Source organism: Artemia franciscana, chromosome 8 (genome assembly GCF_032884065.1).
Source record: "Artemia franciscana chromosome 8, ASM3288406v1, whole genome shotgun sequence".
Classification (NCBI taxonomy): Eukaryota; Metazoa; Arthropoda; class Branchiopoda; order Anostraca; family Artemiidae; genus Artemia; species Artemia franciscana.
In genome coordinates this window covers 42,277,223-42,294,470 of record NC_088870.1, presented here as the reverse complement: position 1 = coordinate 42,294,470, position 17,248 = coordinate 42,277,223, and the positions used below count along the sequence as shown (strand labels likewise).

Genomic DNA, 17,248 nt, shown 5'->3' with positions numbered 1-17,248 from the left:
TCTCTGCATGTTGGATGTCCACTCCTGCTAAAGACACAATGGGGGGTTGAACATTTGTTCGATTTTTCCTTGAGAAAAGAACACTTACTGACTTCTCTGTTGAGAATGACATGTAGTTTTCCATTGTCCAATTTTCTAAGTAATACAGGGCTTTTTGGACTGAAGCCTTAAGGCATCCCCTATCTCGAGAGGAGGCAGCTACTGCAATGTCATCAGCATATAAGTATAGTTTACAACCCAGTATCGTATCTAAGTTTATATCGTGACAATACACTAAAAACAATAAAGGACTTAGTACCCCTCCTTGGGGGAGACCCACATTATTTGGAGCACTAAAAAAGCCAGACGAATGATTTTCTAAAGTTATTTCTATTTTCCTCTCTGTCAAGAAATTACCAATCCATTCCACGATTTGAGGGCTAATATTTAGCCTCTTTAGTTTTGCCATTAGAGTAGGGATATTCACTCTGTCAAATGCTGAAGCCATATCAAGGAAAACAGCTAGAGTTTCTTTTCCTAGGCGGAATCCCTGTTTTATTTGATTTTCAAGCCTCACAAGACAGTCTATTGCACTGCGTTGGGGCAGAAAGCCTAGTTGTTCTGGCTGAACTACTTTCTCAATTTCTGGTAGAACTATCTTCTTTATCAGTCTCTCCATTAGCTTGCAGAGGCATGAGGTAAAGGCAATTGGGCGATATGATTTTGGGGATGTAGGGTCCTTTTGGGGTTTCAGGATTGGTATGATTGCAGCTTTTTTCCAAAGCGATGGGACATAACCTTCCTTGATGGACCTATTAAACAAAGTTAAGACAGAAGCCTGAAGCAGTGGGGACATGTTGGACAGCATCTCATTGTGAATCCTGTCTGGGCCCATAGCCCCTGGTTTTAATTTTTTAATAATCGTATCAATATCCTGTTCTACAAGTTCAATATCATTCTTAGGGAAGACCTGTGTAGGTTGCATAGTGGGTCGGTTTTGAGTAGAAAGTTGTGGAGGAATATTTGCAATTAGATACTCTTTCAGAAGTTTTATTTTCTCGGGTGTTGTGGTGGCAGTGGTTCCGTTGTGTATCATGATGCCAGATATTGGGGAAGACTTTTGTCCAGTGTAGACTTTCCAGTTCCTCCACAACTCTTTGATTGATGTAGTCTTCGTAAACTTTGTCTCAATTAGAGTCTTCCATCCATTCTTGATTTCTTGGGGAACAATTTTCCTAAAGATGGCTTGTTTTGCATTCATTTCAATTTTGTTTGTAACTGTAGGATTTCTTCTAAACTTGTTTCTTGCCGTGTTTCGTTCCTTATAAGCTTTTTGGCATGCAGCATTCCACCCTGGTGTGGAGTTTCTAGATTTTCTTTTAAGTTGTACATACCCAAATACCCTTTCACTAGCATTCACCATAACTTGAGTTAACTTCTCATTAAGCTCCTCAACAGAGGTAGGTAGTTCAACATCCGTCAGATCCGAGTCTACCTCTCTCTGCCATTCAGGCCAGGACTCCTTGCGGAACTTCCAACACACAGACTTCATTAACTGAAGTCTATAAGCAGAAAAATTAAGCACTGACATTACTGGGAAATGATCAGAGTCAAAAGGTGACGGTATAACAACCTCAAAGTCAACTGAAAGGTCTAAAGAAGCAATTGTTAAATCTATAGTAGAAGTCTTCCCATTTAAGGGGTTTAGCCTAGTACCTAGATCTATTGGAGTGATAAGACAAACCATATTTTGAGGATCAGTAATAAAATCTGCCAGTAAATTAGAATTATGATTTGGAGATGATGTTGAGTCCCACATTGGGTTATGAAGGTTGAAGTCACCAGCAATTATTTTCCTCTCTTTACATTTCTGAAAAGCATCTTTGAACTGCTTAAAATCAAAGTCAGTTGCAGTCCTGTTATAATAATTGATAACAGATATCCAGTTGTCCGTTCCATCTTCTTTGACAGATATGATCCCAATTTCATTTTTTCCTGGGATAAAATCATCTACTATTTTAAACGGGATATTATCCTTAACTAAAGTCATAAGTCCTCCCCCTGGTCCTGTCTTCCTATCCCATCTAGCCATGCTATAGCCTTTAAAATTTGGGGAAGTTTTCTGTTCATTCAATAAAGTTTCCTGAATCAGTACAATATCTGGCTTACTCCTCACTAGAAGGTTTTTCAATTCTACTACCTTTGATTTTCCCATTCCCCTAATGTTTAGTTGGATTACCCTTGTAGTCATTCTTGGATTTTTTGTTTATGAACACGCTTATTTAATGTCTTTTTCCCTGGAGAGGACAAAATTTTCTTTGGAACAAAGTTATCTTCATCCATACCATCCTCTGAGTCTGTTTCATTTCCAGAAACAAAGGATTCAGATTTCTTCAGTGAAGACAGGATCTTCTGTACCTCTGACTTCGAGCTTTTGCTTAACTTTACACTGGAAGCAATCAGTGAGCACAATGATGACACTACTGTGGTTAGTTGGTCTATTTTTTCTCTCAGTAAGACAACTTCCTTGTTAATTGGTTCCTGTATTTTTGCTTCTGGTGGGATTGAAGGGTGAACAAGGACTGGAAAATTTTCAAAGTTTAAAGCTGGTGGTGGTGTGTGCAGAGTCTTCCCTTTGGTGTCAGTAAAAGCTTGAACTGCATCTTTGAATGATATACCTTTTGTGACTGACGTTTTTAGTACTGCAGCTCTAAACTTGTAATCCTGGCACTCCTTACTGAGGGCAGCGTGCTGTCCATTACAGTTTGCACATCTTACTTTTTGTTCATTTCTGTTTTTGTTTAACTCAGGGCAAGCTATCATGGGGTGATTATCTCCACAAATACCACAAGTATCTTTACCCCAACAGTTTAGAGAGTTATGGCCAAATTTCTGGCACTTGAAACATCTCAACGGTTTTGGTATGAACTGTTTCACCACAGTGAGGGCACTCCATATAGGAATTATTGTAGGAAAATCTATTTCTTGAGAGAAGTCAACATGTATAGTGTAGCTAGTGTATGGTTTACCATCTCTAGATGTGGGATGAGGGTTTAGTACAGTTGCCTTTGTAACCTGTTCTACTTGCTGAATCTCCTTACAGAGTTCTTCAGGAGTAGCTAAATCCCTGGGAACGTATAATACTCCTTTTCTGCTTGAATATAGCATATTTGCTGGCTTCATTTCAAATTTGATCACTATATTATTCAATGTGAGAACCCTTATGCCTAAGATCTTATTAGCTATGTCTAGATTTTTTGGAACAACTTCAAGAGAGCCTCCAGGACCTATTCGTGGGAGTATTTTCCCATAATCATTTCCTAGAGCTACAGCCAATCTACTCCCTAGATATCCAGCAGAAGTCTTTGATAGAGGGACTAGCTTACCCTTGTCATTTGTGTCAGTAGTTTTTGTCATATCGACCTTTAGCCAACAAATTTGGTACAGTGGGTTCACCTCTAACTCCCCCACAACCACCACCCTTCCCAGGACTACCAGGAACCATTACGTCTTTCACGTGACAAGCTTACTTTGCAGAGAAAAAAAAAAAAAAAAAAAAAGTGAATGCACAAATACGTTTAAACAGACCCCAGTAAAGTAAAAAGAGAGGCAAAAATACAAGCAAATAAGGGCACTATATACAGCACATACATACAAGTCAGCAATAATTCTTAAAGCACAAGATCTCAAGGAGATAAAAGAGCCTAAAAGGTGGTCTGAATATCAACCATACAGTCCCTTCACTGTTTTGCATTTACCAAAATTCAATAAACACTTTTTCTCCTTCACACTAATTTGTTATTTTTTGTTTTTTCAACCATCAAAATCTTCAGGTATTACTGTTTTCTACAACTTGAATTATTGCCAAGCAGCGTTTTAACAGCACTTAAATTGTTTATTTTGAACTTTTATCATTAATCTCAAGTTGAATAATTGCAGTTTAACCACAAAATGTTTCATTCAACCATGTTCTTATAGGCTACCAATTCCAATAGACTAGAGAAGAAAACGCCTATTTGAGATTCCTTTAACAATCTAGATATTTTGGACGCTTCCTAGATAACTTCACAATTTAAAATCGTTTAGAGGGATATTAGCCAATCTTTTTTTCGCACTTTGAGTTTTCAAAAAGTTATTGACATTGATGATGGTGACGATGCTGCTCATTTTTATTTGTTTTCAAAATGAATTATCTCTATTTTCAATTCTCTTCGGGATTCTCCATCATCTTTTTCTTCACTCAGCGTTTCCAGATAATGTTCATTATAATAACGTTTCTTTTAAATTTCTTACCAAATATTGTTTATCTTAGAGTCCTACTGTATTTACTTCGTTCTATTTATGTAAAATTTTTTTATGATTGCTTAGTCTTCACTGTGAAGTTGGCCATGTTAATCCAATAGGCGTTATTATGTGTTTCCAGATAACGCTTCTTGTTATAAAATCTCTCTCAAAGTTCTCAAAATTTGTCACTTTAGGATCCTGACGTTTCTATGTATTATTTTCATTTTTTTTTCTTGTGATTGCAATGTAGATTTTCATTGTAATGTTTCTATGGCAATTTTAATTATGTTTCAAATTCAAACATGATGCATGATATGGGTTATGAAGTAGAACAAAAAAGCTGAACAATGAATTTAAAATATTTCTTAACAGTTTTACAAACTGTCCATTGACAGTTTTTTTTTTACAATAAGGCTCGTATAAATTCCCAGGTAGGAATTTTGTAAAACAGATCTTCTCCATTCCAAGTGAAAAACAACAAAATGAATAATGACTTTAATTTCCAACTATTTCTGAGAGTATTTCTACCATTTTGCAACATATTTTGGTACACATTTTTAAAAAAGAAACAGAAACTTGAATGTGTTCTAGAAAAAACGAGGTACGGGAAAGATGACAATACGACCAACCAATCGCATTTAGTTTTAGGGAGGAGTATTAACTTCAGTCGGATAAAAAATACCACACAGCACGTTTGATTATCAAAGAGTTATTTTATGTTATTTTAATTTCATCCAAAAAATTTTGTCAGATAAGTAAGAGTTTAACGGACTTTCTAGAATGGAGAACCTTAAAGTAAAAGGCATTTTAAATTAAGGATTTAAAGCTTTTATTTTTGTTCTTTAGCACGTGAACCTTCTTTATTTAATAAAACAGAACATGCGGAATATCAAAGTTATGTGTTTATTTCAAGCATGGCATATGCTTGATAAGATTACTGGTGCTCCACAGTTAAAAGACTTAATATTTAAGTGGTAAATCAGTTGAAAATAAGAGGAATGCAAGGAAAGTAGAGAACACACCTAGTTATGAATTAAGAAGGTGTAAATAGAGTCCACACATAAAATTTTAGAAGATGTAGAAGATGTAGCCAGAATTGTTAATCTGGACTTGTGTCAGTTAAAGATGAGAAAAGGGCCACAATTAGTGATAAAGAACGGGTTAAAGAGAGATAAGAAGAACAGTCTGAGAATGTTCTTAACCGCGATAGACTTACAGGAAATGATACAGAAAATAATGAAAAATTTAGAAAATTTTGGAAGTGAAGGAGGATCAATTTTGCGAGGGAACAATAGAGACGATACTGAAAAAATTAAAATAATAAGACTGCAGGTGCCAAGAGTTTGGTAAATGGGTTTTTTAAATATGGTGGTTGTACATTTAGAGGTAAATTACAGAAGATCATGAATATAATTTTTGAAAAGAGGAAGTACCTAATAATTTTGAGAGAGATTTAATTAAAATTCTCTACAAGAATGGTGATAAGAGTGAATGTGGTAAATATAGTGGCATTAGCTCGGTTTCAGTCTGAAGCAAATTATTTAGTTTGAAGATCCTTTTTGACTTCGAGATGCTGTAGATAGAATTATAAGAGAAGAAAAGTGCGGTTCTGGGAAGAGGAGGGAATGTGTTGACCAAATTATCACTCTTAGATTAATATTTGAGAAATGTCAGATTCATCAGACCCCTTTAATCCTTAGTTTAATAGATTATGAGCAAGCTTTTGATTCAGCCAATACAAAAGCTTTAACAAAGGCTATATCTTTGTATAAAGTACTACATAAACACATTCAAGTGACTGGTGCTATGTACGAGCATAATGTTGCTGCGGTTAAGGAAGGAAAGAAGGCTAGTTAGTTGTTTTCGTATTAAATCAAGAGTTAAGCAGGGTTGCGTCCTATCCCCACTTACATGCATCATTTTGCTGAACTTTGTCCTAAGTGATCACAGAAAAGGCAATGGAATAACATAAAATAGTTTGGGAAAATAAAACTGTCTTACAGTTTTGCGAATGATTTGAGCATCCTAAATGAGACTGTTAACAAAATAAACAAGTTTTGGAGGCTTTAAAACTTCATGTCGCAAGAGTAGGATTGAAAATTAATGCCAAGAAGACTAAGATGCTTACACTATGAATAAGTGAAGGTCAAGAGGGAGGTTGTCATAAATGAAGATTTAAAGGAAATGGGAACTTCCTGGGAGGGTGTAAAGAGGGAGGCCTTGAATAGATTAGGTTGGAGGAGGAGCGTGTGTAGCTGTGTTGGCCTCAGGTGGCTTGGTGATGCAGTGAATTACTAGTAGCAGTAGTAGTATTGGCCCCCCTCCTGAGATAGCCATTAGGTTTATCATAGTTCAAAGGCCCAATAATCATATCTTTTAATGTGAAATGATCCCCCCCTATATCCCCAGGGGGTAGGTCTCTAAGTTTTAAAATTTGCCTTTTGTGTACGCATGGTATTTGTTATTGGGACGCATGCATACACTTTCAGTTGGGGGGGACAGAAAAATTTTCTGCTGAGGGTTTTTCCACGGGGTAACTTCCCATGGGGAAGGACGTTTCCAGTGGATGAACTTGTCAAAGGCAATTTCATACTTGGGGAATTTGCCTGAATTCCTATACACTATTCTTTTTATATCTTTTTTTTTCGTCCCAATTCTATGATAATTTTTATGGTTTTTAATGGTAACTGTTCGAGGCAAATTTTCACCGGGATTGAAATACCTAGAGGATATTTCCGTGGGGAGGGGATTTCTCCGGGGAGATGAGGCCAGGTTTCCTGGCATTATTTAAAAAACAATCTGAAACTAAATAAAAAAATATTTTTTTCAACTGAAAGTAAGGAGCGACATTAACACTTAAAAGAAACAGAATTTATTACGTATATGAAGGGGATTGCCCCCTCCTTAACAACTCACTCTTTACGCTAAAGTTTGAATTTTGTCCAAACTCTTTGAGAATGACCCCTGAAAAGAGGGCTGTTTAATTAGAACAATACAAAGCTTTTTTAAAAGTACTAAAAAACTTTAGCGTAAAGAGCGAGGTGTTGAGGATGGGGCAACAGTAGTGAAGCCATTTTGGATCCCATGCCACCCAGAGGGGGTATACTGTTGGAGCTACCATTCCTTCAAGACATTTTTACGCTTACCTGGGTCTTAAACAATACTATAAGGCATCTGTAATGGTATTGTACAGCTGTATGTCGCGTAATGGGGTTTGTTTACTTTTGTTTGTTACGTAACAGGGAATGTTTTCTTCAAGACATTTCAAGAAGTTTCTTAAGAATTTTTCTTCAAGATGTTTTTCAAGATGTTTCAAGACATTTCAAGATGTTTTTGAGAAATTTTCCTTCAAGACGTTTCAAGACATTTCAAAAAGTTTTTAAGACATGTTTCTTCAAAACGAGTTCCAAGACGTTGTAAGACATTTCAATACAGTTTTTGAGACGATTTGTCAATGCATTTTCAAGGTTTCTTTGATTATTATGTAATTGGGGAATGTTTACCTGTGTTAAGGATGGCGCAATCTCCCATAACTTGTTTCTTCAGGGCCCCTGGGGAATCCGTGCCTGTAACTAAGGAGGACACACATGTGTGGTGGTGAATAATGACGATGCATTAGTGGGTATCACGTAATGCTGAAAGAGATTTTTTCTTCGTGGCTTCATATTTCTCTCAACGCGTTATTTTTCTTGACGGTTAGAGAACCTTGATAATCCGGATAAAGTTTATAACCAGGGTTTGAGTCCTCGTTGAAGTTGGTTGAAGTAAGGATGCTAGGGCTGTTTTTAAAAAAAAATTAAAAAAAACATTATTAGTTTTAATTCTCACATTTTAGTGTAAGTTTATTTATATATACATGTTTTTTTCTCTCTTACTCGTATTGTGCTATAGACGGCCCTTGGACATAGGGCCGAAATATTCACAGAATTAGTTTCCACTGTATTGAAAAGATGATTCGTATTTTCACAAGCCACCCTCCAAGTCATACACCATGTCAATTTACGCCACCGTACCACGCGATTACTGGCCCTCGGGAACCTTTTAGAACCCCCCCCCTATCCTTCCTAAGACATTTTTTAAATTTTTTAATAAAGTGATATCCAATTCCTCCCCTTCCCTCTTCATCCCCGCCGGTTAAAGGGGTTCCGCCTCTGACTCTGCTTGGTTCTGAAATTACTTCTTGTGCTCTTAAAGTCTTAATCATAATTATATTTTAAAGTTTCAGCTTGATTAGTTTGAAGGAGTTATAGGTTTTAGGCTTTTAACTTAAAATGTTAGTATTAAAATTTTTCACTTTACAGTTTATAGTTTTAAAGATTTTACTTTTGAAGTTTACATCTTAAAGTTTCTTTTTTCTGACTTCAAAAGTTTTGTTGTAAACTTTTATTTTGAAGTTTTGATTTTTTAGTTTTAGTTTTATGGTTTTATCAAGTTTTTTGCATTAAATTTCAATTTTAAAGTTTAAATTCTAAAGTTAGTCTTGAAGTTTAAACTTTTGAAAGTTTTGAAGTTTTTGTTTTAAAGTTTCAGTTTTGAAGTTTAGTTTTAAAATTTAAAGTTTTTAATTATCAGTGTTTAGGTTTCATTTTCTCTTAATCTAAAAGGTAGTTCTAAAAGGTATTTTTATTTATAAGGTTTCATGCTTAAAGTTCTAAAGTTTTAGTTTTAAAGGTTTTGTTGTAAGAGTTATAGTTTAATGGTCTTAGCTATAAAGTTTCGGCTTTAAATTATCAGATTTAAAGTTTAGATCTTAATTCTTTTATTTTATAATTTTTTGTTTTAATAGATCTTATTTTAATGTTTATAGTTTTAAATATTTTAGTTAGAGAGTCTAGATCTTAAAGTTTTTTTCAATTTTAAAGTTTTAGTTTAAAAAGTTCTTAAGGTTTTATTTTTGAAGTTTTAAATTGAAAGTTTTAGTTTTAGCAGCTTTTAATTTTTAAGTAGCAGTTTTAAAAAGTTTTTGGATTTAAAGTTTTCGTTTTAAAGCCTTAGCTTTAATGTTTCAGTTTTCTAAATCTTAAGTATTAGCTTTAAACTTTTATTTAGAAGATTTAGTTTTGAAGTTTAGTTATACAATTTTTGTTTTAAAGATCTAATTGGAAAGGTTTTGTTTAAAAAGTATTAGTTTTACGATTTAATTCACGAAGTTTTTGTTTTCAAATTGTCCGTTTTAAAGCTTAAGTTTATAAGTTTTAGTTTTGAAAGTTTTTACAAAAGTTTAAGAAATTTAAAACTTATTTAAAATTTAAAATTTAAAACTTTAAGTAAATTTAAAACTTTTAAATTATCAGCTTTAAAGTTTATGCCTTAGTTTCTTTTTTTGACTTAGAAATTGGGAATTTAATCTTTTTAGATTTAATATGAAAGTTATAATTTTAAGTTTGAGTTTAAAAAGTTTTATTTTAAAGCAATAGTTTTAGAAGTTTTGTTTTTATGGTTATACCTTCAAACTTTTAGTTTGAATATATTTGTTTTTTTCTGGCTTTAAAATTTTCGTTATAAACTCTTTATTTTAAAATTTGGGTTGACGGTTTACGATGGGTTAGTTTACGCTAGGTTGATGTGGCATGCCCCGTTAACCTTGCGTGAACATGCCTAACTTAAAGGGATGAAACCTTAAAACTAATCTAAATGAAATACTTTATGTTGTATAAGAGTTGTTTTGTTTTGTTGGAATATTAAGGAATTTCTGATTTAAACGTTAGGATTAAAAGCTTTTGAAACTAAAACCTTTCAATCTAAAATCGTAGGACTAAAACATTAAATCTAAGAATTTAAAACTAGAACTATAAAACTAAAACTTCAAAAATAAAAGTTTAAAACTTAAAAATAGAAAAAATAGAAAATTAAAATACTAAAACTTAAACCTTTGAACCCTCAAAATAATAACTTTTTAAGACTATTACTCTAAAACTAAAAATTTTTAAACTAAAATTCAAAAACTAAAACTCCAAACAATAACTTTAAGAGCAAAACTTCAAAACTAAAAAAAACTTTTATAAATTTATATAATGTTAATGTTAAGATATAAAACATTATAACCGAAAGGAACTTTAATGTTTAAACTTTAAAACTGACAGTTTCAAAATAAGAACTTCTAAAGCTAACTTTAAAATTGAAACTTTAAAATTAAAACTTTAAGACTGAAAATTTAAATAGAAAAAACTACGGGTAAAACCTTGAACTAAAACTGCAAAACTAAAACTTCAAAATAATAGTTTAAAAAAAAACACCTATAAAGCCAGAAAAAAATGAAAACGTTAACAAAAAACTTTAAAGGTAAAATCTTAAAAATAAAAACTTTTAAAAACTATTGCTTTAAAAATGAAACTTTTAAAACTCCATCTTTACAACTATAGCTCATATTAAATCTAAAAAATATGATAATTTTTTAATTAAAAAAAGAAATTTAAGGCATAAACTTTAAAACTGGTAATTTAAAAGTTTTAGATCTAAACTTTTAGCACTGAAACTTTTGGAAAAACGTTGAAAGTTAAAGCTTGCAAAAATAAGTAAATTAAGACCTAGAGTTTAAGACTGATAATTTGAATCCCAAAAATTTGTGACTAAAATCTTAAAACCAATACTTTTTAAAATATATCCTTTTAAATTTAAAACGTAAAACTAAAATTTTATAATTAAACTTTAAAACTAAAACTTCACAATAAAAGTTCAAAGTTAGTACTTCAGAGCTATAAAAGTAAAATATTAAAGCTAAGACTTTAAGACGAAAACCTTAAAACTAAAAACCTTTAAGACTATTACTTTAGAATTGAAAAATTTTAAAACTAAAATTAGGGTGTCACATGTTCCACAAATCTGCAAAAATTGACATGTAGGAGAGAAAATCGATTACGAAAAATTGGTTACATTTGATGTGCACCTGCTTGTTAAAGCTTTATTAATATTCTACCGTGACCTCGGCAATTTAAGTTAGCTATTGAATCAGTCAGATGTTACTTTGCATTGGTTTTAGATATTTCGTTGCATAAATGATTACGTATTGAAGATTCATCCTAGAGTAGGAAATCTAAAAGCTACGGACTTTTATTGTATACCAAAGTTTTATTAATAAAAAGTCAGTAAAAAGTCATATAAACTAAAGGAAAAAGCAATTAAAACTGAACAAACGGAAGAACCAAGTTGAAAAAAGCTGATATAAGATAAAATAAAGAAAGAGACGTAACTTAAAGAAAGAGAGGGAATCCTAGCATCGAATTCCGGGGGGAGTCGGAGGATTGTTATTAGAGGTTAATTTTAGGTCATATTTAGAGAGATTTCAGAGAGATTTTAATGAAAATATATCGTTTCTTTGAGCGAAGACTATGCATTCGTGATTTTCAAGGATCACAAACGTTATAAAATTATGAAATTACAGAAAAAGTAGTTAAAACTCAACAAAGAGAAAATAAAACGTGAAAAAGCTTATAAAGAATAAAATATAAGAAAAATGAAGCATGAATTAAAGAAAGGTGGGAAACCTAGCCACAAATACCAGAGGGAGGGTTGTTATTAGAGGTAAATTAGAGATATTTCCGATCAATTTTAGCGAGAAGGCCTTGTTTATTTGAGCTAAGACAATGCATTCCTTATTGTCTTGCATCACAAGCTTTATAAAATCATGAAATCAGAGAAAAGCCGTTAAAACTCAATAAACGGAGAAACCAAACGTTTCAAAATCTAATAAAGGATAAAATATAAGGAGAAAGAAGCATAAATTAAATAAAGGTGTGAACTCTAGCAACCAATTCCAGGGGGAGGGTTGTTATTAGAGTTAATTCAAGTCATATTAAGAGACAGTTTTAAGAGGTATTAATGAAAATGGATCTCAAAGCCGAGACTATGAATTCCTGGTTTACAATTAGACATTTGAACGATATGTTTCGTCGTATCTCGCGTAATCTCATTAGAGGTAAATTTAAGCCACATTAATAGATATTTTTGACATTTTTTGACAGGGTATTTTTAATGAAAATGCCCTGTTTCTTTGACTGGGTGTTAGATTTCAGTCCCCCTCCACCGAAAAAATTCTTTGGAAACCTCCTCACTTTAACTTTAAGCCGTATAACGTGTTAGTCCAAGGAAATTCATGCCACCTTGGCAATATATGGCTTTCTTGTGACATCCCTCCGATACGCATTATCATTCCTACAGCATTTTTCGAATATTTCATGATAAAATATGCTTTAAATCCATTTATTCATGTTTTCACCAGCCACCCTAACGTCATACCCTTCCATGGCAATTCACTCTACTGTGACAAACTATGGATGACAAACGACACCATCTGGCGTCTCTCATCATTTCTAAGACATTTTTCAGATATTTTCTTATTAAAAATATGCTTGAAATTCATTGGTTCGTTTTTTCACAAGCAACCCTCAGCGTGAACCATTTCATTTTACGCCACCGTCGCAATATATGGCTGAACAGGGACATCTCTTTGATACATATTATCATTACTACAGTATTCTTCAGATATTTTCTTAATAAAAAGCATATTTAAATCCATTGGTTCGTGTTTTCGCAAGCCACCCTCAATGTGATACACATGACAATTCACGCCAATGTGCCACACTATCACTGGCCCTCTGGTGCCTTCTGGTACCCCCATCACTGAGATAATTTTAAATATTTTTGAATAAAATAATATAAAATCCTCTTCTACATTTACAGCAGTTCCACCTCAGATTCTTCTTAGCTCTGAGATTACTTTTTTTACCCTTAAAGCGTATTATTAATAAATGAGACAAACATTTTAGTATAAGATTCCTAAAGTAAAATACGGTGGGTAAATATTTCAAAAATGGAATTTAATCGTCCCCACCCTAAGTATTAAAAGCTATTAAAATGCTCAAATGAAGGTCATGGCTAAGTTTGTAATAAAATAAAAATGATGAGACCCGGAAAAAAGCTAATAAAAACACTCCCTATTACGTAACAAACAAAAGTAAACAAACCCTATTACGTGATACACAGGTGCACTTTACCATTACTGGCATACTAAAGCATTGGGTAGGACCCATGTATGCGTAATAACGTCTTGAGGCACTAGTAGCTCTAATAGTAGACGCCCTATGGGCGTCTCGGGATCCAAAATGGTGTCACTACTGGCAACCCTTTTCATATGCGTAGTAATTACTGTTCGCTTTATGTTTTGATGTTGCTCCGTACTTTCCGTTGAAAAAACTTGTTTTTATTTAATCATTTAAAAAGGCGGTAGTTACTATTAAAGGATTTTTTTTTACCGAAAGTAAGAATAATAGGAAAATAGATTAGACATAAAGACATATAGTTGGATCAGAGCGAGCGATAACATGATAGTAATTTGTGAGATAAGAAACGAATTTAAGAATAAAAACAGGTTAAAGCGAGCATGGTGAAATTAATTACGCTATAGCAATCTCTATAGTGAAAATTATGACAAACTGTCTTCAAACATTCAGCCTACTCTGTTAGAAATCATTGTTTTTTTTCTTTTTTCTCAGCTTTTATTTTTTTGCTTCTTTTAAACAACTCTTTCAAATTTAATGGGAATTTTGAAAGAAAAGCAAGCGATGATATTAAATTTAAAAGAGAAGAATAGCTTATAAAAGAGTTTTAAAACTCTAAAACACAAATTAGCCTGAAAATTATGTAAATATTATAATTGCCTAGTGGTTTTCTAAATGTATAACTAAATAATAAAACATCCTTTAACTTGCCACCTGATTGAGGTAAACTTTATAAACCTGATTGAAGAGTAGACTTGAGTGTCCTTTATACTAAAGGGTAACAACTAAAGTTATTTTCGCAGTGGTTGAAACCTTTTATTGCTTTTTGGTGTATGAAGTAAGCCTCTAATTGTGTATTTTTTCCAAGATACGATGGCGGTGTGCAATTTGGGGTTTTGGACTTCAGTTTGCTTTTGGACTCCTTGCCTTAAGATGGGCTACTGGAAGACGAGCTCTAGAATGTATCGGTAGGCTCATTTTTTTACTATTATAAAATAACATCTTTGTTAGGATGAATGTGAACCGAAGATCGGGGTCTAAGAGCTTGTTTCCTTTTGGTGTGCTGATTTAATGACATTAGAATTAGTCCAATTTAACGAAAAAAAATTATTTAAAACTAAATGGCATTAGTACAAGTTGAATTACAAAAACATAGATGCTGCCATCCTTACCTATGACACCTTACAATAGCAGTAGATTTTTTAAAAGTCTGTTTTGTTCATATATTAAAAAAACAGCAATCACGAGGTTATTGCCTTAACGAAGTGCCAAAACCATGAAGACTGGTGATTTCTCTCTGGCGATATTTTTTTTTTTTTTAATGATGTCTGATAATCTAAGTCTTTATTTTTCTCTTTGTCGTTTTTTTTATTAGTTTTTTTCCGGGTCTCAACATTTTTATTTTATTACAAACTTAGCCATGACCTTGTATGCCTTCATTTGAGTATTTTAATAGCTTTTACTGCTTAGGTTGGGGACGATTAAATTCCATTTTTAAAATATTTACACGCCGTATTTTACTTTTGGAATCTTATATTACAATTTTTGTCTCATCTATCTATATATATAAAAATAAGTTGTCTGTGTGTGTGTCTGTCAGGTGACGTCATGTTTCTGTGTCGACTGACGTCATGAAGTTAGTTGTCGTCATTTTCGCTATGGCAGTGACGTCATTAAAGATATTTAAGACATATATGTGCACGTAGAAATCTATTAATGTTTAAGTTTAAAATGACTGATGAACTTACAATGGCAAAAGCCGATGAAGATGTCAAAGAGTCTATGCCAAAAAACTTGCTGCTGATAGAGAAAGTCAGAAAAAAAAGCGTGCCGGGGAATCAAAAGAACAGCAAGGAAACAGGCTTGAGGCTGATAGAGAAAGAAAGAACAGAAAGCGTGCCGAGGAACTACCAGAGCAACGCGAAAGCAGACTTGCTGCTAAAAGAGAAAGTGAAAAAAGAAGGCGTGCCGAGGAATCACAAAAACAGCAAGAAATCAGGCTTGCTGCTGATAGAGAAAGTAAGAAAAGAAAGCGTGCCGAGGAATCACAAGAACAGCAAGAAATCAGGCTTGCTGCTGATAGAGAAAGTAAGAAAAGAAAGCGTGCCGAGGAATCAGAGCAACCTGAAAGTTATCGCCTGGCATTCAGGTACAGTCCAGTCGATGATTATAGCTTGAGTAGATGTGTTCAAATCGGGACAATGTCTAAAATTTGTCCCTATTGCAAGGCCTTGAAATTCAATGGTGAAACAATGGGAATGTGTTGCGCCTTAGGAAAAGTTAAACTTCCTCTATAGGCTGCACCACCAGAGCCATTGAAGACTTTTCTTACTGGAACTACGTCAGAATCTAAGCGTTTTTTGTCACAAATCAGAAAATGCAACTCATGTTTCCAAATGACGTCGTTTGGAGCCCAAATCGAAAATCCAGATCAATTTATGTCTACTTTCAAAGTAAAAGGGCAAATTTATCATAGAGCAGGGTCCCTTCTACCATTCTCAGGCGAGAATCATAAATTTTTACAATTGTACTTCATCAGTGATAGAAATTCTGAATTGAATGCACGTTACGAAATTTCTCCCAACGTTGAAAGGTCAATCGTTTCCCAATTGCAACATCTTTTCCACGAAAATAATAATTTAGTGCGTCTGCTCAAACCAGCCATCGATTTGATGCCTACTGATACGCATAAAATTGTTATTTCCGCTGACAAAAACGCCTCCTGGCCAACATGTGCGTAGGTACAATGCTCCAACTATCGACGAAGTCGCAATCGTTATGGTCGGTGATCAGTTTTTACCTCGAGATATTATTCTTCATAAGCGACACGCTCAGTTGTTAAGAATTGCTGAAACTCGTCGATGCTACGATGCCCTACAATATCCTATCATTTTTTGGGATGGAGCCGACGGCTATCACTTTAATATTAAATTGATGAATCCAGCCACTAACAAAGAAATGAATAAGAAATGCAGTGCAATGCATTATTATTCCTATAGACTAATGATTCGGCAGGATGAAGAAAATTATATTTTAAAATGCCGTGAATTGTTTCACCAATTTGTCGTTGATATGTATGCTAAAATTGAATCAGAACGTTTGCTATATATCCGCCTGAATCAGACCAAGCTCCGCTCTGAACAATACATTCATTTGCGAGATGCAGTTATAAATGACGGTAATACCACAAACGTTGGAAGATTAACAATTTTACCTTCGTCATATGCTGGCAGTCCCCGTCATATGCATGAATATGCTCAAGATGCTATTGCGTATGTTCGTCTCTTTGGTCGTCCAGATTTATTTATTACATTTACATGTAATCAATCTTGGGACGAGATACTGCAGCTTTTATTTCGAGGACAATCGGCGGTTCATAGGCATGACATTACGGCCCGTGTCTTCCGGCAAAAGTTGAAATCACTGACAAACTACATAGTAAAACTTAAAGTGTTTGGGTCAGTGCGATGCTGGATGTACTGAGTGGAATGGCAAAAACGAGGTTTGCCACACGCACATATATTAATCTCGCTACATGAAAAAATTACTTCGAACGAAATTGATGATGTGATTTCCGCTGAAATACCTGATAAAAATGTCGATAAGGGGTTACATGATATTATTGTAAAAATAAAACTGATTCTGGCATCAATTCGATCGAAAAATGATATAGCGTTGGCAATTGCGTCGTCCGGAATAGCCGCAACATTGCTGCCTGGTGGAAGAACTGCTCATTCCGCTTTGAAATTGCCTCTGAATTTGCATTCTACAGAAACTCCCACGTGCAATATTTCCAAATCATCTGGGATGGGTAAAGTATTACAGCAATGCTAACTTATTATTTGGGATGAGTGCACAATGGCACACAAAAAATCGCTCGAGGCTCTGGATCAATGCTTGAAAGATTTGAGAGGGAAGTCGAAACCCTTTGGCAGCACATTAATATTGCTTGTGGGAGATTTCAGGCAAACATTATCTATAATACCTAG

At 33.8% G+C, this 17,248-nt stretch overlaps 1 protein-coding gene across 8 annotated transcripts in view; it reads left to right on the top strand.

Annotated features, from left to right (window-relative positions):
* LOC136030452 (sodium/nucleoside cotransporter 2-like) overlaps positions 1-17,248 on the top strand; it is a 126,086-nt gene that overhangs the window by 53,208 nt on the left and 55,630 nt on the right. For all 8 annotated transcript variants that reach the window (XM_065709452.1, XM_065709453.1, XM_065709455.1 and 5 more), the window contains one exon: positions 14,128-14,227. In XM_065709452.1, the coding sequence (XP_065565524.1) occupies positions 14,128-14,227 (100 nt within the window). The remainder of the gene's footprint in view (positions 1-14,127; positions 14,228-17,248) is intronic.